Source organism: Podarcis erhardii, assembly GCF_964252035.2.
Source record: "Podarcis erhardii genome assembly, chromosome: 1".
Lineage (NCBI taxonomy): Eukaryota > Metazoa > Chordata > Lepidosauria > Squamata > Lacertidae > Podarcis > Podarcis erhardii.
In genome coordinates this window covers 132,264,101-132,288,791 of record NC_138497.1, presented here as the reverse complement: position 1 = coordinate 132,288,791, position 24,691 = coordinate 132,264,101, and the positions used below count along the sequence as shown (strand labels likewise).

The window sequence follows — 24,691 nt, the reverse complement described above, 5'->3', positions numbered from 1 at the left end:
GGGCGCGCGTGCCTGGTTGCCTAGCAACCGCCCCGCTCTCCTCCGGCCTAGCTCCCGAGGCGCCCGCGCGAAAACACACACCTGTTGTTGTTGTTGTTGGGGGTTCTCTTTTTGGGGGGGGGGGATGGCCAAATTCGTGCTCGCAGGTGAGGCGGCTCCGCCATGGAGTCACACACTCACACACACACACACACACACCCCGTCCTGCTCGGGTTTCGCAGGGCTGGGCTGGCTCGCGCCCCCTGAGCATGCACAGAGTGCTGCCCTCCCGGCAGTCGCTCTGGGATGAGGACTGAGTTTGCCGGGCGAGTCGAAGCAGCTCCGTCAGGCAGGAATAAATAAAGAGGAGGCTGCTTCCCTCACCTGTGCGTCCACGGCACACGCCTCTGTGTCAGGAAGCAGAGCAACCCAGTTAATATACGGTTGTGTTTTTCTTAGAACGATTTGTTTTTATTATTATTATGGTGTGTGTGTGTGTGTGTGTGTGTATAAAATTATAGGGGTAATCTGCCTTCCCTGGAAAGTAAGCAGGCAGCAAGTATTCATAAGCTTGCAAATATATCGGTATATACTGTATTCACTCCTTTGACTTCACAAGCTTATGAATACTTGCTGCCTGCTTACTTTCCAGGGAAGGCAGATTGCCCCTATTATGCTAAGGCAATATATATATATATGTATATATATGTGTGTGTGTGTGTGTATATATATATGGAGATATATATACAGTGGTACCTCGCAAGACGAATGCCTCGTAAGACGAAAAACTCGCAAAACGAAAGAGTTTTTCGTTTTTTGAGTTGCTTCGCAAGACGGATTTCCCTATGGGCTTGCTTCGCAAGACGAAGACGTCTTGCAAGTTTGTTTCCTTTTTCTTCGAGGAGCAACTCATAGCACGCGGTGTGGTAGCCTTTTTTGAGGTTTTTGAAGACTTTGGTGATTTTTGAAGCTTTTCCAAAGTCCGTGCTTTGCAAGACGAAAAAATCGCAAGACGAAAAAACTCGCGGAACAAATTAATTTCGTCTTGCGAGGCACCACTGTAAACCTTAACAGAATTAAAACTATAGTACGGTGATCGCCTCTCTGCTGTTAATGACACTGCGACTAATTTTCGTTTTGTACACCTCAGTCACTGGACGCTTCTGAGCTCCTGCTAATGTTTATTTGTTAATTCATTAGGATGGAGCAGGAGCCCCGTTGGATCCGCGAAGGAGACATAAAGCCACAAAGATCTGGCCCTATTTCTGTCTAGGCCAAGATTCCTTCCTTCCTTCCTGCTTGCGATTCCCTGCTCAGAGGCATACTGGTTGCCTCCAACAGTGGAGGGAGAACATTGTGGCTAGCAGGCCCTGATCACCTAATCAGCCCTCGGCTAATTTGCCCAAGCCCCTTTTCATCTAAACTATTCTGGCCGCCACTACATCTTATGGCAGGAAATTCTAGGAGTTGACTCAGTAGAAACTTGCAGAGCGGGGTGCATGGATGTCGTGCTTGTGGAAGATTTGCTTTTGTTTTAATTATCTGCATCTCTTTTTTTTTCTCTTTTGCTCTTGTATTGTTCTGTATTTTTATTTTTTTTTCCTGTTTAAATTGATATGTTTTTTCTTTTTTCTTTTTGTAACCTTTAAAATCTCAATAAAAATCTAATAAAAAAAAATGAAAGTAATGCACTGTTGCTCTGCCCCGGTTATCACCCCCCTTTGCAATAAGCGTTCGCTCCTTTGACTTCATGAGCTTATGAATAGTTTTTGCTTTCTTACTCTCCAGGGAAGGCAGATTGCCCCTATTATGCTAAGGCAGAACTCCTTGCTGATTATTTGCAGAAAAATCTGCCTCACTTCAGGATACACAAGATTACTCAGCATCCAGACAACTGGGAGGTAAAATATATCCATGTGATTCACTAGTGCAGTAATGACGCCTCGCAGGGCTGGTCCTGTCATTAGGGATAGTGAAACATAGTGATTATGTTTTTGTAAAAGATGTTAATTTATGGTTGGTGGTGTTAGCCATCTTGACCTTTTTATGAGGGAAGGTGGGGTACAACTATTTTACATAAATATGTGATGTGATGTGGGCAAACCTGTAATGGCCTAGTATTTCTCTAGCACACTTATGCTCCCTAGATGGAAGTATATAAATGGACAAGCACTGACTTATATGGGCCTCTGTTGACCCTTTTGGGGATATATTTCTATTTCTTTTGTCATCTTTCTATTGAAAAATTATAGCCTGGGTGCTGAAGGAGGCTGAAGCGTTTGAAATCCTGCCCACTAGGGGATGCATCTGTATATTTGACTAAAGCTTTCTTAAAATTTCCTGAAGCAGTACTGGTCCACATTGGTCGTTTCATACATTCAAGCAGACATCGGTCTGCATTTTTTCCCTCACTGCAGCTTCCAGTTCAATGCACTTGCTTGCAACTAATCCATAAATGCCTTACTAATGTATACATTCAAATTAGCATTAGATGCACAGGTACAAAATGTACGAGCCTGTTATAAAATATGAAGGGAAAGTGTTTGGGCATATCATCTTGGGAAATTACTGTTTCAGTATTGCCTTGAAAGCTTTTTCTGAAGTTAACACATTAACAATACATTTCATGTGTCCTTTTGGGGATTTTGCTTCTAGAAGTGGCTGCAGGAGATCTGTGAACAGAATGGATGGAAACATAAGCGCTCTCCAATTATTTGGAGGGAATTGTTGGACCGTGGAGGAAAGGGACTTCTTCTGGGAGGATTCAATGAATTCCTTGAACACGCCCAGGTCTGCTGCTTCTTCTTCTCTTCTTGTCTCTACATTTAGTGAGTATTCAGCTGGCTAAATAATATCCCATCTCCCAACAAAATACTACAATCTGGAAAATAAAACTCCAAGGTGGCTCTCACCTCTGGAGGCTAAGGCCCTAAAAAGACCCAATATGGAGGCCAAATGGCCAAAATATTGGGAAATATTAGAAAAAGATGGAGACAATTGGAAATTGCAGAGTTTGGAGAAAATGAAGGATAAGGTGCGAGACTGGTTACATTATGCTCAGATTAAAGAAGTTTTTAAAAATGATAAAAAGTTAGGGTTCCAGGTGGAGAAATCGAAGTTAGAAACTGAATTGTTAGAACCAAAGACTAAGGTACTATCTAGAATGTATAACTTGCTGTTAAAATGGAATACACAAGACGAAATGGTTAAATCGGCTATGATAAAATGGGCACAGGACATTGGGCATAACATTATGTTTGAGGACTGGGAAAAGTTGTGGACCACTGGGCTGAACTTCACCGCATGTAATGCTCTGAAGGAAAATGTTATGAAAATGATATATAGATGGTACATGACCCCAGTTAAACTTGCTAAAATATACCATTCGTCTGATAATAAATGTTGGAAATGTAAAGAAAATGAAGGAACATTCTTTCACCTCTGGTGGACATGCCCTAAGGTGAAGGTCTTCTGGGAAATGATATATAATGAACTGAAAAAGGTATTTAAGTATACCTTCACAAAGAAACCAGAGGCCTTCCTCCTGGGTATTGTCGGCCAGAAGGTGTTAAAGAAGGATCGAACATTTTTCATGTATGCAACAACGGCAGCAAGGATTCTTATCGCAAAAAACTGGAAAACTCAAGATCTACCCACACTGGAAGAGTGGCAGATGCAGCTGATGGACTATATGCAACTGGCCGAGATGACCGGCAGAATCCGTGATCTGGGAGAAGAGAAGATGGAGGAAGACTGGGAGAAATTCAAAATGTATTTACAAAAACATTGTAATTTGGTTGAATCTTAAGAAGGATGCTGGATTATAAAAAACTGCTCACCACTAAATTAGATTTAAATTTGATGATAAGTGAGACTAAAGAAAATATAAAATTTTTTTGGAAGAAGTGCTAGATTATATTTGAATGAATGGACATGAGATTGAAAACAAGTTGATAATTTGTGTGGAAAAATTTTTAACGATGCAAATGGGAGCGGGAGACGTGAGGGAGTCCAAAGAAGTGATGAAATTGTTATGACAGAAATAAGATTGTTTATTATGTGTGCATTTATATTTAAAAACGTTAATAAATATTTATAAAAAAAAATAAAAAAAAAATACTACAATCAGAAGAATGCTTATGAGAGAGATAGTAAATGCGAACTTATATTACTTTGTAACCACACTAGAATCACACTCAAAGACCCTAAGACCTTTTAATGGTGTTGGGTTTCCAACTTCCTTCAGCCCTAAGCAGCATAGTCTGTGGTTAGGAATGGTGGGAGTTGTAGTCCAACAACATCCAGGGATGGACACAAGTTCCCCATGCATGTCATAAGGAGCTTGGAAAACCTACCATAATTAGAGAGAAGTTTTGATTACTGAGGCCACTGGGAAAGGGCAACGAGGAATGAGTTTGGGCTTAATTTGATTATCAGGAAAGTATTCCTAAAGGTAGGGATTGCCTATGGCCTGGGTTATTTAAATCTAAAGAATACTGCTACTGCAATGGACTGGTCATGGAAAGATAATGGTTCTGCTGTATTCTGCTTTGATCAGAATCCCCATAGTATAATTTAGGAAAGATATCAACAAACTGAAGCATGTCTAGAGGGCAACAATTGTGAGGAACTTATATGACAATAAATATTGAGATCAAGTCCTGCGAGGAAAGGTTGTAGGAATTGGCTGTGCTTAGCCTGAAAAAAAGATTACTGAGAAGCAAAATAGTAGTCATTTTCAAAAATGAGGTCCAGTGCTGAGGGGCTCCTGGCAGTTCCCTCGCTGTGAGAAGCCAAGTTACAGGAAACCAGGCAGAGGGCCTTCTCGGTAGTGACACCCGCCCTGAGGAACGCCCTCCCACCAGATGTCAAAGAGAAAAACAACTACCAGACTTTTAGAAGACATCTGAAGGCAGCCCTGTTTAGGGAAGCTTTTAATGTTTGACGGATTATTGTATTTTAATATTTTGTTGGAAGCCGCCCAGAGTGGCTAGGGAAACCCAGCCAGAAGGGTGGGGAATGAATGAATGAATGAATGAATGAATAAATAAATAAATAAATAAATAAATAAATAATATTTGAAGGACTCTCACCCTAATGATAATTCATATTTGTTTGTTGTTTTTGTTGCTCCAGAGGGTAGGAACCAAACCAAATAACCCGAAAAGTATTTAGACTAAACATTAGAAAGAACTTCCTAATGGGACAAGCTGTTTGATAGTAGAGGCTGGATGGTTGCTGTAGTACTGTACTGGGTTACTTGCTTCAGGAGGGGTTTGGACTAGATTACTTTGGAGGATCTTTCCAGCACCAATGATTTGATGATGATAGTAAATTATTATTTCTCTTCTACCAACATGCTTGGAGCATCCATCACAGATAGAACTTAATAAAGGATTTCCCTATTCTGTCTCTTCATTCCTCCCCCCTCCCCCAAACACACACTTTTTTTAAAAAAAAGGTTTTGTTCTTCAGATTTTTGATTAAATGGTGATAATGTCTGAGCCATATTTGGATGCCTGCTGATGACTCTTTTTAATCTTCAGCAATACTATAACATCACATCCGACATGATGACTGAACAGATGCTCTTAATAGCCAAGGAGAACTTGCAGACCCACATAGTGATTGACCAAGAGGAGGAAGAACTTAAAGGCCTTATCAATCCATTACATATTTGGATAAACAGGTGGGAAAGATGAAAAGAAACTGCATAGGGAATCTCAAAAACTTAAGTCTGATCCTTTTCTTCTTAAACAATGCAGCTGTCAGGGAACCTGGAAAATTAGCAGAATCCAGAACCTGTACATGACTGAACACAGTCTATGCTTGTAACTCAAAGATCCACATTTGTATATGTGAGCACTTACAGTGCAGACCATAATTCCCATTTTTTATTTTCCAACTGCAGTGCCTTGCATTTCATCAAAGATCTCAACATTTCATCAAAGATCCCTTACCTTTCCTGCCCCGACCTGGCCACAGAGATCCATGTGACGGTCATCTCCAGGCTTGACTACTGTAATTTCTCTCTACGCAGGGCTGCCCTTGAAACTGTCCCAGAAACTCCAGCGGGTGCAGAATGTTGCAGCAAGGCTCCTCACGGGGTCCCTGCCATGGGAGCATATTCACCCAGTGCTTTACCAGTTGCACTGGCTCCCAGTGGAGTATCGGGTCAGGTTTAAGGTGCTGGTTTTAACCTTTAAAGCCCTTTGTGGCTTAGGGCCCTCGTACTTACGGGACCGCCTCTCCTGGTATGACCCGCAGAAGACATTAAGGTCCATGAATAATTAGAGTTTAGAGGTCCCGGGCCCTAAGGAAGTTAGATTGCCTGTAAGACAGAACTATTCCTCCTGGCTTTCAATTTGAACCTGGCCTGATCTTTTGTTCCCCTTCCTTCCCTCCCCCTCCCCTTTTTGTGAAGATTGCCCGCTCTGGGATCCCACAGCTTGTTCTGCCCTGGTCTCCTCACTGGCCCAAGTGGGACTAATTTAGCCAGCTAGCTCTGGTGATCATCTAATGTTTATTGGATGGATTTCCCCCCTAAATTGATTTTTGATTTTTGATTTTATTGTTATTTACACTTTATACCGTATTTTATGCTGGGTTGTTGTTGTTGTTTTGTAGCATCAATTAAGTGTTTTAAATTTGTTGTTAGCTGTCCTGAGCCTGGTTTCCTGAACTGGGAAGGGCGGGTGTCAGGGGCTCAAGAGCAGAAGCACAGGGAAGGGAGGAGATGGAGAGCGAAGGGGAAGAATCCGAGGGGAGCGTAGGAGAAGATGACAGTGGCCCGAGAGATTCCATGAGCCTCTCCAGCGAATCGGAAGATTCACAGAAGGGGGCGCCGGTGGCCAGGGGGAGAAGGAGCAAGGGGCCAGCGGGGACTCCCAGAGCAGCAGTTGGAAATCAGGACCAGCTTCCCCACCAGAGCATAGTGGGGGGGAAGAGTCCCAGGTATCGGGGCCAGCGTATCCCCCACCAGGGAGAGAAGATGAGTCAGGGCTGACCACGCCTCCATCGGAGAGTCAGGGAAAGGAGGGGAGGTCAAGTCCAGCGAGCCTCCCGGAAGAGGGAAGCAGTGACCGAAGCAGTGTAACGGTCAGGAGGAAGGTCACTGGGTTGGCGCGAGAGACAAGTTCAAATGTACAGGAGCGCGGGACAGCAGAGAATGAGGATTGGGAACCAGGTCCTAAAGCCCGCCGGAGGCAGGGGGAGGAGTCAGGCGACTCAGCGTCAGAAGAGTCCAGAAAGGGGAATGCCCCAGCGGGCAGGAGGACCCAGAGGAGGAGAGAGCAGCGGAAGAGGTGGAGCAGGGCTAGGATCTTAAACTGGTGTCAGGGGGGAGGAGATTCAGACGGAGCTTCGGCGGTCTAGGGTTTAAGACGTAGAGCTGCGCGCTGCGGCTTTGAAATGGAAACTGAACTTTAATAAAGACTTTTGTACATAACGACGACCTGGCGTTGGTCCTCTGTGAGCTGGGACCTTGGGGCAGCTCTGACAGCGGGGTATAAATAAAAATTAAACATGGCATTGATCAAAAGCATCAGAAAAAATTATTGGTCTATTTACAGCTAGGTTTTGTTTTTTTAAAAGGTAATGTCTACATGTATCAATATGTTAAAATTAGAATATAAAGATTGTTCTGGGCATTCAAGCAGTGAGGAGCTCATGGCATGTTTGGCAAGAATTCTTGGGCTAATAGAATAACACTAACTTTGCCATATACTTGGAGAAGTAATTACTTCCTTCAGCATTATGTAGTTTTGTGTAGTTTTTATGTAGTTTTATGTTTTTCAATTTCATTGTTCTGCATGGGACAATGACGATAAAGATATCGTATATCGTATATCGTATATAGGCTGTTCTCGCTGCTCAAATTCTCCATGTTGTCTTCAGTGCCCTGCCCCTTCATCCCCCCCCTTTTTTTGGAGTCATTCTCTGTATAGCATTTATTTGAACAGCCAACCACCAGTGCCCGCCCTATCCCGCAACAGGAGGAGGAAGAGAAGGGGTATTTTAGGGATCCTTGTCTGCATTCATGTCACCACCATCTGATTCTGCCCCAAAGTGAATGATATGTGTAGAGACCACCACCATTTCATCTCAGCGCTGTAATTTGATACTACGACACTGTTAGGAGCAGAAAACAAAAACTTCCAAACATCATAGCCAATCAGGCCACGTTTGCCTATGATTTCGCCGATGTAAAACCACATTAGCACTTCGGTGTGGGTTAAACCACGGAGCCTAGGACTTGCCGATCAGAAGGTTGGAGGTTCGAATCCCCGCGACGGGGTGAGCTCCCGTTGCTGGGTCCCTGCTCCTGCAAACCTAGCAGTTTGAAAGCACATCAAAATGCAAGTAGATAAATAGGTACTGCTCCGGCGGGAAGGTAAACGGCGTTTCCGTGCGCTGCTCTGGTTCGCCAGAAGCGGCTTAGTCATCCTGGCCACATGACCCGGAAGCTGTACACCGGCTCCCTCGGCCAGTAAAGCGAAATGAGCGCCACAACCCCTGAGTCGTCCGCGACTGGACCTAATGGTCATGGGTCCCTTTACCTTTACCTTTAGCCACCAAGCCGTTCCTCAGAGCTTCCTTGACAGTGAGCTGTTTGATGCTTCCACTTTTATCCATTCTGGCTCCTTAGGCCCACCCCCTCCCCTTCCTTAATCTCTACTTTCTTTCTGGTTTTAGTTTTGACTTACTGAAAAGCAGTCCTATAGGGTACACCCATAGGGTACAGCCGATCTCCCCTTCCACCTGCAGAGTGGGAGATCCTTGGGAGACAAAGATGGCCTCCCCGCATGAGCTTTCCTGCTGTGGGAGCGGAAATCTCAGCTAATGCAGTACAGTAACAGCAAAAAGGGTGTGTGCCAGTGGCAGACCAGAGGAGGCTTGGGGTCCACTGGATCCAAAGACCTTACGTCCCCCCTCCCAAACTGAGGTTGAGAAAAGTGCACCAGCCCAGGATCTGGAATACTGATTTTCCCACTGTGAAAGGAAAGTTTTTTTATGTTGCACACTGCCTTGCTGTATTTTCTATGAATGTGTGATTGTTAAATATTTACATAAAGAAGCAAATAGCAAGCCACAGAAAGGTGAGAGGAGAGAAAATGGCACAACCACCATCCCACCTGCCCCACACCTGGCTTGCACAAGTGCAGCAGGTCTTTAGATCTGGCTGTTCAGCAGCCACAACTCCTCCCTCCCTTGACTTAGTCTGTTAATATTATTAAGCAGCTTTTCCTGCATTCTCACTGCAGATTTGCTATGGAATGACTGTTTTGGGGGGGATAAATCTCAGTAGTCTATCAGCCTATGTGATTGTTAAGTCTTCAGTGTTAAGTTGTTGTTGTTTTAATAAAAAAGTAAATAAAATAAGTAGGTTATAGTTTAGAAAAATCAAACAGTTATGCAGTTAAATTAATGTAGTCTTTAACCACATAGCTTTAAAATAACTCAGCTTCAATGCCTGCTGTTAGAAGATTATGTCACTAGATTTCATGGCAAGGTATCCTTGTTCATTTCTAATACAAGCACTAAGAGTTGATTACTGAGGACCATGAAAACCTGTGGAATAAAAAGATTTTTTTGGGGGGGGAATAGCTCTCTTCTGCATAAAAGCAGTGTTTGTTTGTTCATTGCTAACTACTTTTCTTATCTTAACAGAGCATCAGCTAGTATCTGCTATCATCTGATCCCTTTGTTAATCAGTGGGGAAATATTTGGAATGGAAACTGAGATCAGCCTCCACTTGCTTGACAGAAAGGGCTGTGAAGAACTTCTTGAAGCTATCGTTATGGAGACTGAGGACTTGGCATCCCCTGTCCTTCGTGGTATCACTTTGTACACTGAACTGGACGACCAGACTTTTCTCGAAGCGGAAGTCATCATTTTGCTTGATGACATCCTCCAAGAGGCAATCCCGTCTCTTGAAGAATGCATCCAGCAAGTTACAAATCAATGTGAAATATATGGTCCTCTGATAGAGAAGAATGCCAGAAGTAATGTCAGGGTTGTTGTGATGGGGAAAACCTTTGTCAACCTTAAGGCGTTGATGCTTATTACACATGCTCCGTCCATCAACCCTCAGAATATTGTCACTGTATCCCTGCTCTTGGAAAATGAAGCCAAGGCCATGCTAGCAAGAAAAATGGGAATGCATCCAGCAGGTGTGTAACAAATGATTGCAAATTGACTAATGTTTATTTAGTTATTTTGGATTCTTATATTGTCTTGCCTCAGGGCAAATCATGTTAAGCAAATGAAAAAATAAAAATAGCATAGAAGCACACATCCATACTAAAACCCACAAAAATAACCTAGGTTTAAAATATTCTAGACCATGGGTAGGCAAACTAAGGCCCGAGGGCCGGATCAGGCCCAGTCGCCTTATAAATCTGGCCCGTGGACGGTCTGGGGATCAGCATGTTTTTACATGAGTAGAATGTGTCCTTTTATTTAAAATGCATCTCTGGATTATTTGTGGGGCATAGGAATTCGTTCTTTCTTTTTTTCAAAATATAGTCCGGCCCCCCCACAAGGTCTGAGGGACAGGAGACCAGCACCTGCTGAAAAAGCTTGCCGACCCCTGTTCTAGACCATACAGTCCGAAGTCACTACTGAAATGGGAGGACTTGAACTTTCTCTGGAGGAAGCTCAGACTCTGATGTACTTTTAGGGAAAAGGCAATTCTCCAGTGTGACACTGCCTCTGAGAACGTATCTCTGCAGACCCTTTTCATGCATGCAGGCTAGCCAATAGGCTGGCAGATCATAACATTGGTCCATGCTAGAAGATTTCTCAGTTTGATTCAAGATAATCAAAGCTAGGATGCAGTGGGAAAGGGGAACAACACAAGGAGGAATTTGACGTAGCGCTGTGTCACTCATTCCATCAACACAAGCTTTTCAGCTTGCCAGATGGAACAATCCCCACCCAGTGTGGTGTAGTGGTTAAGAGTGGTGGGCTCGTAATCTGGTGAACTGGGTTCGATTCCCCGCTCCTCCACATGCAGCTGCTGGGTGACCTTGGGCTAGTCACATTTCTCTAAAGTCTCTCAGCCCCACTCACCTCACAGAGTGTTTGTTGTGGGGGAGGAAGGGAAAGGAGATTGTTAGCCACTTTGAGACTCCTTCAGGTAGTGATAAAGCGGGATATCAAATCCAAACTCTGCCTGTTGTGCGCCGTTCTGAGGTTCTCTTGACCCTCCCTAGAGCTAGTGGATTTCCTTCACTAGTGGAACAAATCTAATTGAATCTTGCCCATTATTTACAGACTCTTTAAAAGGTCTGCAGTTCTACTGTGGTGAACCTCACCAGGCCTTAGTTAAGGACCTTAGGCAGTTTCTTGCCTCATGGGACACAGCAGAAGACATGCCTTTTGAAAGTACTCCTTGGTAACAAGAGGCAAGTTAACTGTGCCATGTGAATGGTTACCATGATCAGTGGCTTCCAAAAGCAATGGCTATGTTGAGCCTCTGGATTAGAGCCAATGTGCTTGAGGGAGCAACACCAGGGAATGACTTTTGCCTTCATGGCCTGCTTCATGTGGGCTTCCCAGAGACATCTGACTGACCACTGTGGAAAACGGGATGCTGAACTACATGCATCCTGCAGAACCTTTGTTCTGTTCCAGTGGGGTTTTTCCTTCCATTCTTACCTGTTATGCTTATGCATCTTTCGATTGTTGTCTTCAACAGGAATAAAAAATCTCGTAGTCTGGGGTAATATCAGTGGGAACAGCTTCATCGATCTGAGTAAAACACAACTCTATAGATATGACAGCGCCATCTGGGGCCCACCAAGCTTTTCCCGTGATTTGATGGATGTCCTGTTTGATCGGTAATTTTTTGTGATACTTTTGATTTTTTAAAAAACTGGCTTTTATGCCATCCCTCCGAAGTGTCTGAAGTGGTGTTTGCACCTTACGCATCACCCCAAGACCTTTGCCTCTTTCATAGTCTCTTGCATTTTACAACCCCGAAGTCTACTCTTCAGTGCTTTGGCATTGTGATGGTGTTTGGAAAATCTTAAACAAAAAACTGAGAGCATCCAACTCAAAGGCTTGAAAAATGAAAAACGTATTCATGTGCTAAGAAGCAGAAGCATTGTTCTTTTCAGGACCCAGTTCTCAGGACAAAACCCCCAAATTGAGCCCGGAAAGGCACAAGAATGCCAGTGCTTCTGTTTACCAAATGCGGCTTCCAAGTGAAAAGCAAAGGAAGTGTGAAAAATAATATTCTAAATTAAGCTTCTCTCCTGATCTTTACTTTTGTCAACAGAGAGAGCTCTGCTCCAAATCAAAGCTTCTCTAATGCACTTTTGAACCTCTGTGGAATGTTACATAAGGAGCAGCATCATTACCTAAACCCTGATTTGGTGCTTTAAAGTTATTAAGGTCAAAGTATTTAATTAAGAACTAAATGGTCTAGTTGTGGCAAGGATCATAAGCAGCAATTGCTCCAGTGGTCTGTTAGAGTCATACCATGTAAGGATCTGAAACACATTTTCCCACCCAAAATACTGTAGTATTATTACAGTTATTCATTAAATTCATTAAATGCTGGTTTCTAGATTTTGCCCTGAAGTACATCTATATTTGAGAGCTCCTGTTTTGTTTTCGTTTTTGAGTGCTCTTCATCAGAGTTTCTGTCACACGGCTACCCTGTTGCAACCTGCAGGCTCCCCTGTCACTTTCAAACCTGCCAATGAGTTGGACGATGAAGCAGCCACACCTTCTCCAACCTTTTGCCCCTTTTGTCAGCCATCTTCTTCCCCGGCAGCCCTGCTGCTTCCTGCAAGCAGGGGAACAGATAATAAAACTTGAAGGGAAACAGAGGGGAGAGGAGGTGGCTGTCTCATTTCCCAGTTCAGCAGCACATTATAGGCAAAGGAGGAATCTCGACTTGACAGTCCTTGCTCGGAATGCCTGTAGGTGAAAGGGCACAAAGTTCAGGGCAAGTTTGCCCTGGTACTCCCATACCACTCCAAACCTTGCTGAAGAGACTATGACAATATATGAGGCTTTGGGGGGTCTGAGACTTGAGCTTCTTGATGAGGAACTGCATACTTAAAAAAGGTTTGGAACATAGTCTCTTCCTGTAGTTTTCTTTATTTGTATTTAAGGAAAGCTCTGCTTTCTCATTTTACAGCGAATGGATACGAGCAGAGTTTCTGACTGCAATGAGTTCGTTGAGTTCCTGGGAAATTCATTGCGTAGGCATAGCGCCAGCACATGCCATTTTTACTGTATTGAGGTACTGGTACCTGGACTCCCCTCCAGGAGAACTGGTCTCCCTGGGAGTACTCAGTGAAGGTAAATGTTGCTCTTCAGTCAAATAATCGTCAAATGCTTCTCTGTCGCAGTGCTCCATTTCCACCAGAGGCCATGTGGAAGGCTTGTGTTTTTCTATCCGAATTAAAATCTTTGCGTACGATACAGCCAAAGTGTAAACAAAGTCCCATTGATTTCAGTAGCAGAATTTCATGCCCACTTAAATCTCTTCCACTGAAATCAGTGTGGCAGAATATTGGGATATGGTCCATGTAATTCACAGTTTTAATGGCAAATGTATGGGTGTGTTGTTATCTGTGAATAAAATACACTTTGGAGGGACTGTTTCTGTTCCTTAGGTCAGTTTGGGATTCCTGAGGGAATTGTCTACTCCATGCCTGTAACTTTCCAGAATGGCAGCTGGAAGGTCTCTACAGATCTACAAATTAGTGAGAAAAACCGAGAAAGTCTTCAGAATCTAACCTATGATCTGATTCGGGTAACCTCATGCTGCTTTCATGTCCTGTACTATTTATTGTTTTCATAATTCTTCCTTCTAGTTATGGACACATTCCAAACAAGAGACTCCCTTCATGTTAGATTTACTCCACATATGGTGGGTGGTCTGATTTCCATTCAGATTCAGCATCTAAATTGATCCTTAGAGGGCAGCACTTGCTACTGCAAACAACAAGTTGTTATTAGTTTAAATTTAAAGAGTGCAGTTAAGGCAAATTTCATTAGCACTGAAAGGCTGCCTAGTACTTCCTAGATTGTACCCATTTATTTGGCCAGTTCGTGATTGTTTTGCAGACAGGAAACAAACAAAAACTCCTATATCTGTATAATGGGGCAAATGAGAAGCGGTAACTCACAGCTCTTCCCCTAAAATGTTCCTTGATTCTTCAAGCTCCGAAATAAATATTAAGGTCATGGATTTGCCCATGAGTGAAATCTGAGTTGTCCGTCATGCATATAAGATTTGCACAAATACAAAAGGCACAAACATAACCCATAAATAAACCCTGACCCATCACTTTCAGCAGAAATTGTTAAGTGTATTTAGGATCAAACCTGAGGTCTTAGTATTATTGTTTCATCAGTTATTGTATTGTGTCTGTGTACGCCCCCCCCCCCGCCCAGTATTTGACTTTCAGATTATTAAGATGAAAAATGCTACCTTAAAATACCACTCTATATTTTTTTTTTTGGGGGGGGGAGGGAACTGATTATCTTTGTGGCTCAAACTGGTAGTATTGGCAAATAAATGCCAATGAAAAAAGCACTTTATTTGGGTAATAATTGTGTAATAAATTTCTTGTTTCCCAATGCAGGAAAAGCAAGTTGCATTAGGTGAAGTAACAGAATTGTATCCAGAGAGAAAAGGTAAAAATCAGCAGGATGTGAGTGCTTTCTATTGACAGATAAAACACAGTGAATATGAAGACCAGATTTAAAAACAGATGTTCTCAGTGGTGAGATTTTTAAACTGAACATGCCTATTACTAGACCTTTGGAATCCCCAGTTATTTGAGCGATGATCATACAATCTGAGTTGCATTTCTAATTCTACAAGTTATAATGTCAAAAAACGATATGATAGCGCAGGATCCAAAATGCTAGGTGCACTGAAGGGGCTGCATGTTATATAGGTCCGATTTATATTTACGTAGAAGTGAATCCTACTGAGTTGAACAAGGCTTACTCGCAGGAAAGAAGGCATAGGATTGCAGCCTTAAAGTTCAAACGACGACAAATAACTTATAGCACCTGATTAAATTCCTGTTAGTTCTCAACTGAAGCCTCTCTTCTGGATTTTATATATCACCTTATTTTTATTTATTTTTTGCTGTAGGCTGCTTCTTCAACTAAAGCTTTTGACCTCAAATCCAGCCACAGCAACCCAGTTGTTATTAACATTTTACTTTAGCTTGGCAAAGTGCATTTCACTGATACAGTTAATGACATTACGTGAATATTGTTTCTTACAGTCAGCCCTGTGCCACATTCAGCAGAGGAAGAGGAAAGCATCCAAGCTGAGGAGGAAGGTAACTCAACAAAATATTTTAAATATATTATTTTACTGAGGGGAAATTGAGGGCACATTTGTTTACCTAGGTTTTGGACAGGTAAAGATATTTTTATGTTTAAAGCAGCGATGGTTTTTAGAATGCTTCTAATTATTGGAGACTCTGCTTTTCAGTCATTTATATAGGTTTTTATGTGGTAGCTGCATATTTTTGTTTTTAACTGTTGTTATACTCTGTCCTGAGCTCAATTTAAAGGAGGAGCAGTATAAAAATACAATTATTTTTTAAAAAATTAGAAAAGCATTCCCATCCACTTCACTTATTATGCAGGATAAAAATATATAAGATACCAGCTATGTACTCTGGTTTTAAGGAGATGGTGATGTCATATTATTGAACTTTCTTTATGCATCTCAGAAGATGATAGAAATTATTATTATTATTATTATTATTATTATTATTATTTTATTACTTATACCCCACCCATCTGGCAGGGTCTCCCCAGCCACTCTGGGCGGCTTCCAACAGAAGATTAAAAACACAATCAAACATAAAACTTTAAAAAACTTCCTAAAACAGGGCTGCCTTCAGATGTCTTCTAAACATCAGATAGTTGTTTATTCCTTTGACATATGATGGGAGGGCATTCCATAGGGCAGAAGAAAAACAGTTTTATGATAAATACATGAATAATGGGGCTGTTAGTGACTGTTTCCTCACCCCTGCAATAACGGACAAATTTTGAGGTTTCTGTAGACTATTGCAAATTTGCAAGTCAACATGCAGAAAATGCAACTTTTTTTTTTAAGTGTACAGACTGACTACCTTTCCAGATGAGCTCAGAGAGTATTTTTATATCCATTAGCACAGAGGAGGGAGGGAGAAATACGTAAAAGCAGTAAACATTTGCTTTATTTAAGAATGGGCGACTTCTTGAGCACCAGTTACAGATAGGTAGCCGTGTTGGTCTGCCATAGTCAAAACAAAAAAAATTCCTTCCGGTAGCACCTTAAAGACCAACTAAGTTAGTTCTTGGTATGAGCTTTCGTGTGCATGCACACGAAAGCTCATACCAAGAACTAACTTAGTTGGTCTTTAAGGTGCTACCGGAAGAAATTTTTCTTGAGCACCATAATTTTTGCAGAGTAGCAATGCATTTTATAAAACTGGAATGCTTGTTGTGAAACTTGCACCATAGCTGTCAGAAATGCAGTGAGCAGAATGCCATTTGACTGCTGCCTGCAGAAGTGACTAGAAAACATAGAATCACCTTGCCTTTTATTTGCAGAATCATTGTCCAGCTCTCCAGATGATGGCCCAAGTTTAGATATCATGAGGTTTTGGGGAGGGGGGGGAATTTACATTTGGTTATCTTCAGAATCGTTCAGTCTTTTGCTTGCCTTCCGAAATCTGCCATTGAGTTTTGAGAATTTTTTTTGTAAATGCAAATTAAGGACCTATTCCGTGACCCACGACCCCGTGACCCAGTCACTCCCTATGTAATGAAAAACCAGACGAGACAGCAAGATATAGATTTTGACTTGTTTTTGACAGGTTTTTGAGAAACTCGTGCCGGGTCTTAGTAATCACATTAGCCTGCATGTGTAGAAAAAAGACATGAAATGGAAGAGGCAGGTTAATTCCAGGTTGTGCTAGTTAATTCCAGGTTGAGTTGGGCAAATAAACAGGCTGTTTCCCGGTGAATGTGTCACTGCATCATACAGGCAGCTAAAGAATATAGCAGGTTTTTGTACCACCCGAAAAAAAGTGGTATTTCATTATTGATAGTTAAGGCACAGCAATTGTCACTGCCTGTGTTGCCCTACTCATCACCTAGGTGAATAGGTGACTAAAATAAATAATACCCTTAACAATCATTACAGTTTTGCTAACAGATAGACCATGGGTAGGCAAACTAAGGCCCAGGGGCCGGATCCAGCCCAGTTGCCTTCTAAATCTGGGAATCAGCATGTTTTTACATGAGTAGAATGTGTCCTTTTATTTAAAGTGCATCTCTGGGTTATTTGTGGGGCCTGCCTGATGTTTTTACATGAGTAGAATGTGTGCTTTTATTTAAAGTGCATCTCTGAGTTATTTGTGGGGCCTGCCTGGTGTTTTTACATGAGTAGAATGTGTGCTTTTATTTAAAGCGCATCTCTGAGTTATTTGTGGGGCACAGGAATTTGTTCATCTCCAAAAAATATAGTCCGGCCCCCCCACAAGGTCTGAGGGACAGTGGACCGGCCCCCTGCTGAAAAAGTTTGCTGACCCCTGAGATAGATAGATGTAATGGGTCTTGGAAAACTTCAGAGAGGATGAATTCCAGCCCTGCCTGCTTCACAGAGATAAGGGGAAAATAGCACACACAGTAGCACTGCAGAGGCTGTGCCACTGCTTTTCTCATTGAAAAAGCTCTCAGGTCTGTTCTTTAATCCGGTTTCTTTTAGGACTTGGACTTTCACCCAGTAGCCAAGGAATTGCCTCTGAAAAAGGTGGCGAAACTCCTGCTGAAGGTAAATCTTAAACCGTGTGCTTGTGTTTAGGACTGAGCTAAAACAGCCTCCCCAAACTATACCCTTTTCCAGTGGTGAAGCTGGAGGGCAGGCAAAGAGACATCAAATTTTTCTAGGAAAGGGGGGTGAAATTCTTCAATGCTTTTCCCTCAGAAAATTCTCTCCTTCAGAGAGGATGAGCTCCAGCTGTTATGTACTGAGTTGAATAGGATCCAGAATGCAGCAGTCTGATTGGTCCTAGAACAATAGGATCCAGAATGCAGCAGTCTGATTGGTCCTAGAACAATAGGATCCAGAATGCAGCAGTCTGATTGGTCCACAGGAGCCACCCAATCCAGCTCCAGGTGGAAGTGAATCCGCAACCTGATTGGCCTACAGGAGAATCCCGGAATTAGCCAATCACGTGGGGCCCATTGTGAAAATAATGTATATAAGGCAGACATTCTGGGGGAACTTCCATTCCTCCTCACAGCTATGAGCTGAATAAAGAGCATGAAATCCACTCTCGACTATTAGTATGTTTCACCAGCCCTGCTTTCTTCACAGAGACAAGAGGGAAATACAGTGGTGCCTCGCAAGACGAAAAGAATCCGTTCCGCGATTCTCTTCGTCTAGCGGATTTTTCGTCTTGCGAAGCAAGCCCATTGACGGCTTAGCGGATTAGCGCTATTAGCGGCTTAGCGGCTTAGTGGCTTTTAGCGGCTTAGCGGATAAGCAGATAAGCGGCTTAGCGGCTTAGAAAAAGGGTGGGGGGAGTTGGAAAAACTCGCAAGACATTTTCGTCTTGCGAAGCAAGCCCATAGGGAAATTCGTTTTGCGAAGCGCCTCCAAAACGGAAAACCCTTTCGTCTAGCGGGTTTTTCGTCTTGCGAGGCATTCGTCTTGCGGGGCACCACTGTAGAAAACACGGTAGCACTGATGGCTGTTTCTGTGCCACTGCTATCCTCATTGCAAAAGCTCACAGGTCTGTTCTTTAATCCAATTTCTTTTAGGACTTGGACCATCACCCAGTGGCCAAGGAATCACCTCAGAAATCACCGAAGAAACTTCTGAAGGTAAATCTTAAACTGCAAGTATGTGCATGTGTGTTTAGGACTGAGCTAAAATAGCCTTCCCAAACTTCACCATTTGTCAGTGGTGAAACTGAAGGAAAGAGAAGAGTCATCAAATTTTCTCGGAGAGGGAGGTGAAATTCTTCAACGCTTTTACCTCAGACAATTCTCTCCATTCAGATTTTGACTCTTTGGGTTATGAGAGAAAGGCTTCTACCTTCAATGACACTGTAATAATTTTCAACAAGATCAAAACTGGATCCATAGTTTCATCCAGAATTAACAAGTGGCAAAATTGGAGAGACCATTTTGCCATATTTATCCCGTGGGAGGACTGCAATTCTCCAATAGTTTGGGAAGAGATTGGGTAAGGGAAGTTTTCCAAAACTGGCTAAGAAAAGCTATTTTCTGGATACTTCTAGCCCAGCCCTAATTTCTTCTCCTCCAAAGTTTTTAAAAAATCTCACAACAACCCAAATCTGTCCAGGCATACTTCAAGCCAGGGCAGAAAATGGGCAGATAAAAAAAGCAACTTTCCCTTTACCACGAATTGTTTTTTGTCTGAAAATCACTCCCCTCAAGGTGCTTCTACCTCTGATTCCTCAAGTCACTATTTGATTTGCAGTTATCAAATGACAAGCATGTGTGTGTAAACTAGAGAAGAGAGAGAGAATTTTACTCAGGGAATTTGAAGCTGAAAAGCTGGCAACCTTAGTCTCTTGCGTGTCCTTGCTTAATTATCAGCAATGCTATTCCCAAAGCCTTTCTTTTTTTAAAAAAAATTATAATTTAATTTTATATACCACTGAATGTAAAAATAGGCTTTCAATTACAAAAAGCTAATTACACAAACAATAGAATATAAGCATCCACAATTAAGATACACAATTAAAGATTGTTAGCTGCAAGTCTGTTTTGTGCCATTGGCTGCTACCTTTTCCTAGCAGCACCAGTTTTGGAATTCGGGTTGGGCTGTTTTGCAAGACAGCATCAGGGCAACTTTTAGAAGTCAGAACTGAAGCACTAGTATGTTCACACAAGCCTTTGTGTGTGCACTTCCTCCTCCCTAAAGAGTTTCTGGATCCTGCCCATTGGCCACGGTTGTGTGTAGGCATGGGGTTGCGGCAGAGAGAGAAGATGGTGGCTTAAAGCCTTTCGATTATAGTGTAGTCAATCTGGGATTTGTATTCATGTTTCCTGCATCCGAAACACAACACCCTCTCCATCAAAGCAGACTGACATTTTCTCCCTTTTCATTCTGAAGCACTTCGTTCTGATTAGCCTCTCTTTTTTTTAAGAGCAGATACAAACAGCTTTCCTTTTTTTAAAAAAAAATGCTTTATTGGTTTTAAAACTGTAGAACAGAAATGATCAATAAAGGTTAAAGACAAATTAAAAATAATCATTCATTCCTTAATTGATACTTGATTTGTACATCAATTTGTAATTACATTTAACATGACCTCTGATCTTCCCATTATGTTCCTTAATTGGATTCCTTGAATACGCACTTAACTTTATTTTCTCCATGTTGTTTAACTTACTTTACATTTTATAAAGTTATCCTATTTACACACAGAAACTCAATTGAAACCTGCCAACAGATTAATATTTTGACAATGTTCTTTTACATAAACTCTGTATATGACCCACTCTCTGGTAAATTTTTCATCTGTAATGTCTCGTTTCCTTGCTGATAGCCTTGTTAGTTCAGCGTATTCTCTTTAATTTATTTTGTCAGTCTGATTGGAATGGGATAGCCTCTCCCTTCCAACCTTTTGTGATTAAAATTCTGGCAGCAACTCTAGCATACATAAAGACTCTCCTGAACTTTTTTGGAATTTCGTTACCCATAATTCCTAGCAGGAAGGCTTCAGATTTTTAGGGAAAGAACATTTAAACATTTTCTTAAGTTCGTTGTAAATCATTCCCCAAAACTGTCTGATCTTTTTACAGTTCCACCACATGTGGATCCATGTACCTTCAGCAGCTCTGCATTTCCAGCAAATGTTTGTCCTAGATCTAAACATTTTAGCCAATTTAACAGGTGTTAAATGCCACCTGTAAGGCATTTTCATACAGTTTTCCTTTAGATCGTAGCATGCCTTCCCTCCAGAGTCTCTCCCAACATTCCATGTGGATGTTGTAACTATGGTTCCTGGCCCATTGCACCATTACGGATTTGACTTCTTCCTCCTTGACCTCCCAGTCAAGGAGTAACCTATACATTTTAGAGAGTGGTTGGTATTTATTTTGAATCTTATCTTTGAGTCTTGAAGGTTCTGTGGAGAAACCGGTTTATTTGTCTTTTTGGAAGGTCTCGTTCAATTGAAAATATTGCATCCAATCTATCAAATGGTGCCTTTCCCCAAAAAATTTTTAAGGTTTTAACTTATCGTCTTTTTCTTCCAGCAGATCTTTCTAGGTTTCGCAGATACGATTCACTTTCTTCTTTTTAACCGAAAATGCTTCTGTCAGGGACAACCACCACGGCGTTTTAGGTTCTAATAAAGTCTCATATTTAGACCACACTTTGTGTAATGATCTCTTGATTACGTGGTTTAGGAAGCCTTTATGTACCTTGGCCTTCTCATAAGCTAGATGAGCATGCCAACCGTATCTATTGTTGAACCCTTCCAGGTTTAGCAGGTCAGTATTATTCAGTGTCTTCCATTCTCGTATCCAAGAAATGTATTCTGATGAGCATCAGTGGTACAGCCCAAATGGCAATCCTCCATGCTTTTCTGAAGGGAGGGTGAGGGCCATAGTTCCCTGGTGAGACATCTCTTTTGCATGAAGAAGGCTGCAGGTTCAGTCCCTCACATCTTTAGTTGGGTCTGGGAGAGACTTTGGAGCCCATCAATGCAGAAGATGCTGAACTAGATGGACAAATTGGCCGACTCAGTACAAAGCCCCTTTCTGTGTTCCTAGCTTCTTGTGAAAAGAAGGTCAAAATATGTTAACCGATTATAAAAAGAAGAATGTTTGAAATGTGTGAAATGTAAAACTAACAATTCTTTCTGCATCAGAGGCTGAAGCTTCCCCTAGTGAGGCAAAGAATCCTGAAGAAGAAAACATCGAAGAACACACAGGCGAAAATGCAGAAGATCCTGTAGATGGTAGGCCCAAGCTGCTTAAAAAAAAAAAAAAAAAATTACTCCTTCAGATGATAAAACAGCAGTATCATTTTAGCAAGTACACAGGGGTAAGCTCCAACTATTTGTAAACCTTATATTTGAATTGTGAAACCAGGTATTTCTTCCAGTTGGGACTCTTTAACTCAAAAAAAGGTAATGTAAAAAATAGCTCTATTTGTTGGTAGTAGGCTTCATTTTTAAAACTGTTGTGGTATTTGTTGGTGCCTGGCATCTTCTCAAATCTGCTTTACTTTCTGGCTTCCATTAACAACAGCAGAATTGCTTTCACAGTACAGTCATACCTCAGGTTGAGCGTTTTCGGGTTGCGCTCCACGGCGATCCGGAAGTAACGGAATGCGCTACATGTGTGCAGAAGCAGCGCCTCATGTTGCGGACTTTTCGGGGTTCATATGGACCCCTGGAAAGAATTAAGTTCGTATCCAGAGGGCCCACTGTAATGAGCTCTTTCAACTCTCGCAGTTTGAGTCCCTGCCTCGGCTTCCTTCATTCCTCAATACCAGAGGCATCCCTTCATTTTTAACAATAGAGACCTTTCTTTTATGAGTTTGGAGCCCGCTTGAGCCCCTTCCCAACTTTCTCTAACAACCAAGTTTGCCATAAGCACACCAATATTTGCAAAGAAGACTCGCCTCTCCAGGTGCTTGAGAATGCATGGTGGGAAGCTATGATGAGCTGCAGCTCCCAGGCGCACGTCACCTCTGTATTTGGAGATAAAAGTCTCCTTTGCACACTTCCCTCACTGCATACAGTACCAAATGAATGAACTTTATTACGGTCACTGACCAGGATAGAAAAAAACACCATATAAATAAAATAGCAGTTAGGATTTTTTTTAACTGATAAATGTTGGAGCAGATAAGGACAAAGAAACAAGCATAGGATAAAACATCTGAAAAGAATACAAGATTAAACACGGATAATGGATGGATAAAAACTGATAATTAAAACAGATGAGAACTAAAAACAAATAAAAACATGCAGTTAAAACAACTGTAAGAGTGTAAGAACTAAAAGACTCGCAGTTAAAACAACTGTAAGAGGCTTCAGAGTAGAAGCCTCTGAAATAGAGAACACTCACAACATTAGAAACTGATGTGCAAATATGGTTAAAACTGACAATTAAAACAATGTACAACAATAAATTTAGAAACAATGTGCAACAATAAACTATCCCAGGGAGTTGACTCAGAGTCACCCATGGAACCGAGTTTGGGGATTTTCATGCCGGACTGTTTTGAGTTGGGTGATGGTCTGCGCCTACAGATTTGTACACAGAATCTGGCGACCATCTAGGTTGCCAGTACAATACAGAAATCACAGTGTATTGTTAAATAAGCAGCCTTTTGTCTGGCTACATGAGTGCCCCGAGTACTGATACATTGGTGGCCTTTGAGAAATGAGACTGTGGGTTTTCCATTTCTCTTAACTATCACAGGGACTAAAATGTCTTAAAAAAAAAAAAAAAGATTTCATCCTCTAGCAAATACAGCGATCCATATAAAAACCGTAAACATATTGGATAACCACTTAATTAGACAGTCTCCATGACTGTCCTATTTGGAAAAGCAAAAACAGAAAGAAACTAAAATGCTTCCTTCTATTTGTTTATTTTTATTCTGCAGCTCCAGATTTGTCTTAAGCAGATGCCAACTTGAGGAATCGAGAATTAAGTTCAGAATTCACTGCTGCTTAATTCAGCTGCCTCAGAGAAAATCCCTGGATGCAGTAGCTTCTGCTGCTCAACAACAGGAAAATGTTAATTCTTCTTTCTGAATGTAATGAACTAAGTAACTGTGTAAAAACTGAAGCGTGTTTGTCTTCCATGTGCATACTAAACAAACATGGCACATTTTTGTTGGAGTATTTGGATCAAACCAGTTTAGCTCCATTTAAATGCAGCAATATCATCTCGAAGATCATTTTGTGGGCTGAAAAAAATGCATTAGGAATTCAGAACACTTATATTAAAATTTGTAGAGGAGGATGTTCAAATCCATAGCGAAATTTGGAGGGTAGACTCTTCTCCCCTCTTACTACACTTGATGGAGGAGCAAGATGAACCCTTTGGAGCAGCCTGAAATCTGTTTTGCACGCTCAGCCATCTAATGGACTCAAGGCTTCCTAGCACCCTCTACATTCCAGCTTTAAAGACGGCTAATTCTGGGGCTTTTCCTTCACAGCCAGCTTTCCTCCCTCACCCCCTTGTTGTTTTTCTCAACAACCAGCCTCAAGAAGATGTAGCTCTGGAGAACTGAAAAAACTTGCTTGCCGCTTTGCGACATTTTAGTGCGTTCTAATAAAGATGAAACCTTAATAAGGCTTTGAGATTTATTTCCATTGGAACAACGCAGGTACGCTGCTGTTTTTGAAATAAGGAAGTGTTTTGGTTATGTTATAAGCAAAAGAAAGTGCAGATCGCCAGGTAAGTCTTTGTGGAATGGCGCTTTCTTGGGGGATCATTTGAGTGGGGTGGGGGTGGGCATCCAAGAAGGTGCAAAAATGCTGAACTTGGCTGTATAGGTTCCACATAAACTAAAGCACAGGGGGGGGGGGTGAGAATGAAAAGTGCAGCGGGCAAGCACTGAAAACAACTATGATTTGGGATTCTGCATACCGTATTTTTCGCTCCATAAGATGCACTTTTTTCCTCTTAAAATCTAAGGGGAAATGTCTGTGCGTCTTAT

The 24,691-nt window shown here is 41.9% G+C and overlaps 1 protein-coding gene across 5 annotated transcripts; it reads left to right on the top strand.

Moving 5' to 3' along the window:
- Positions 1–2: 2 nt before the first annotated feature.
- Positions 3–24,324, top strand: MDH1B (malate dehydrogenase 1B). Of its 5 annotated transcripts, none has more exons than XM_081880721.1 (14): positions 3–146; positions 1,768–1,880; positions 2,635–2,769; positions 5,526–5,668; positions 9,649–10,151; positions 11,681–11,822; positions 13,133–13,296; positions 13,614–13,753; positions 14,589–14,640; positions 15,246–15,302; positions 17,732–17,797; positions 18,790–18,852; positions 21,888–21,968; positions 23,630–24,324. In XM_081880721.1, exons 1-14 carry the CDS (start codon positions 125–127, stop codon positions 23,644–23,646), a joined length of 1,698 nt encoding a protein of 565 aa, XP_081736847.1. In that variant the 5' UTR covers positions 3–124; the 3' UTR covers positions 23,647–24,324. The 5 variants fall into 5 exon arrangements, with proteins under 5 accessions (XP_081736847.1, XP_081736849.1, XP_081736848.1 ...); XM_081880720.1 differs by having other exon boundaries at positions 4–146; positions 21,879–21,968; XM_081880723.1 differs by lacking the exons at positions 21,888–21,968; positions 23,630–24,324 and adding an exon at positions 21,265–21,380.
- Positions 24,325–24,691: the final 367 nt, after the last annotated feature.

Excerpts from the sequence above, each read along its gene's own strand:
- MDH1B (XM_081880720.1), top strand. The coding sequence starts at position 125 with ATGGCCAAATTCGTGCTCGCAG. Across the intron at positions 14,641-15,245 it reads ATTGTATCCAGAGAGAAAAG|TCAGCCCTGTGCCACATTCA; the intron begins GTAAAAATCAGC and ends TGTTTCTTACAG. Across the intron at positions 18,853-21,878 it reads CACCGAAGAAACTTCTGAAG|AGGCTGAAGCTTCCCCTAGT; the intron begins GTAAATCTTAAA and ends TTTCTGCATCAG.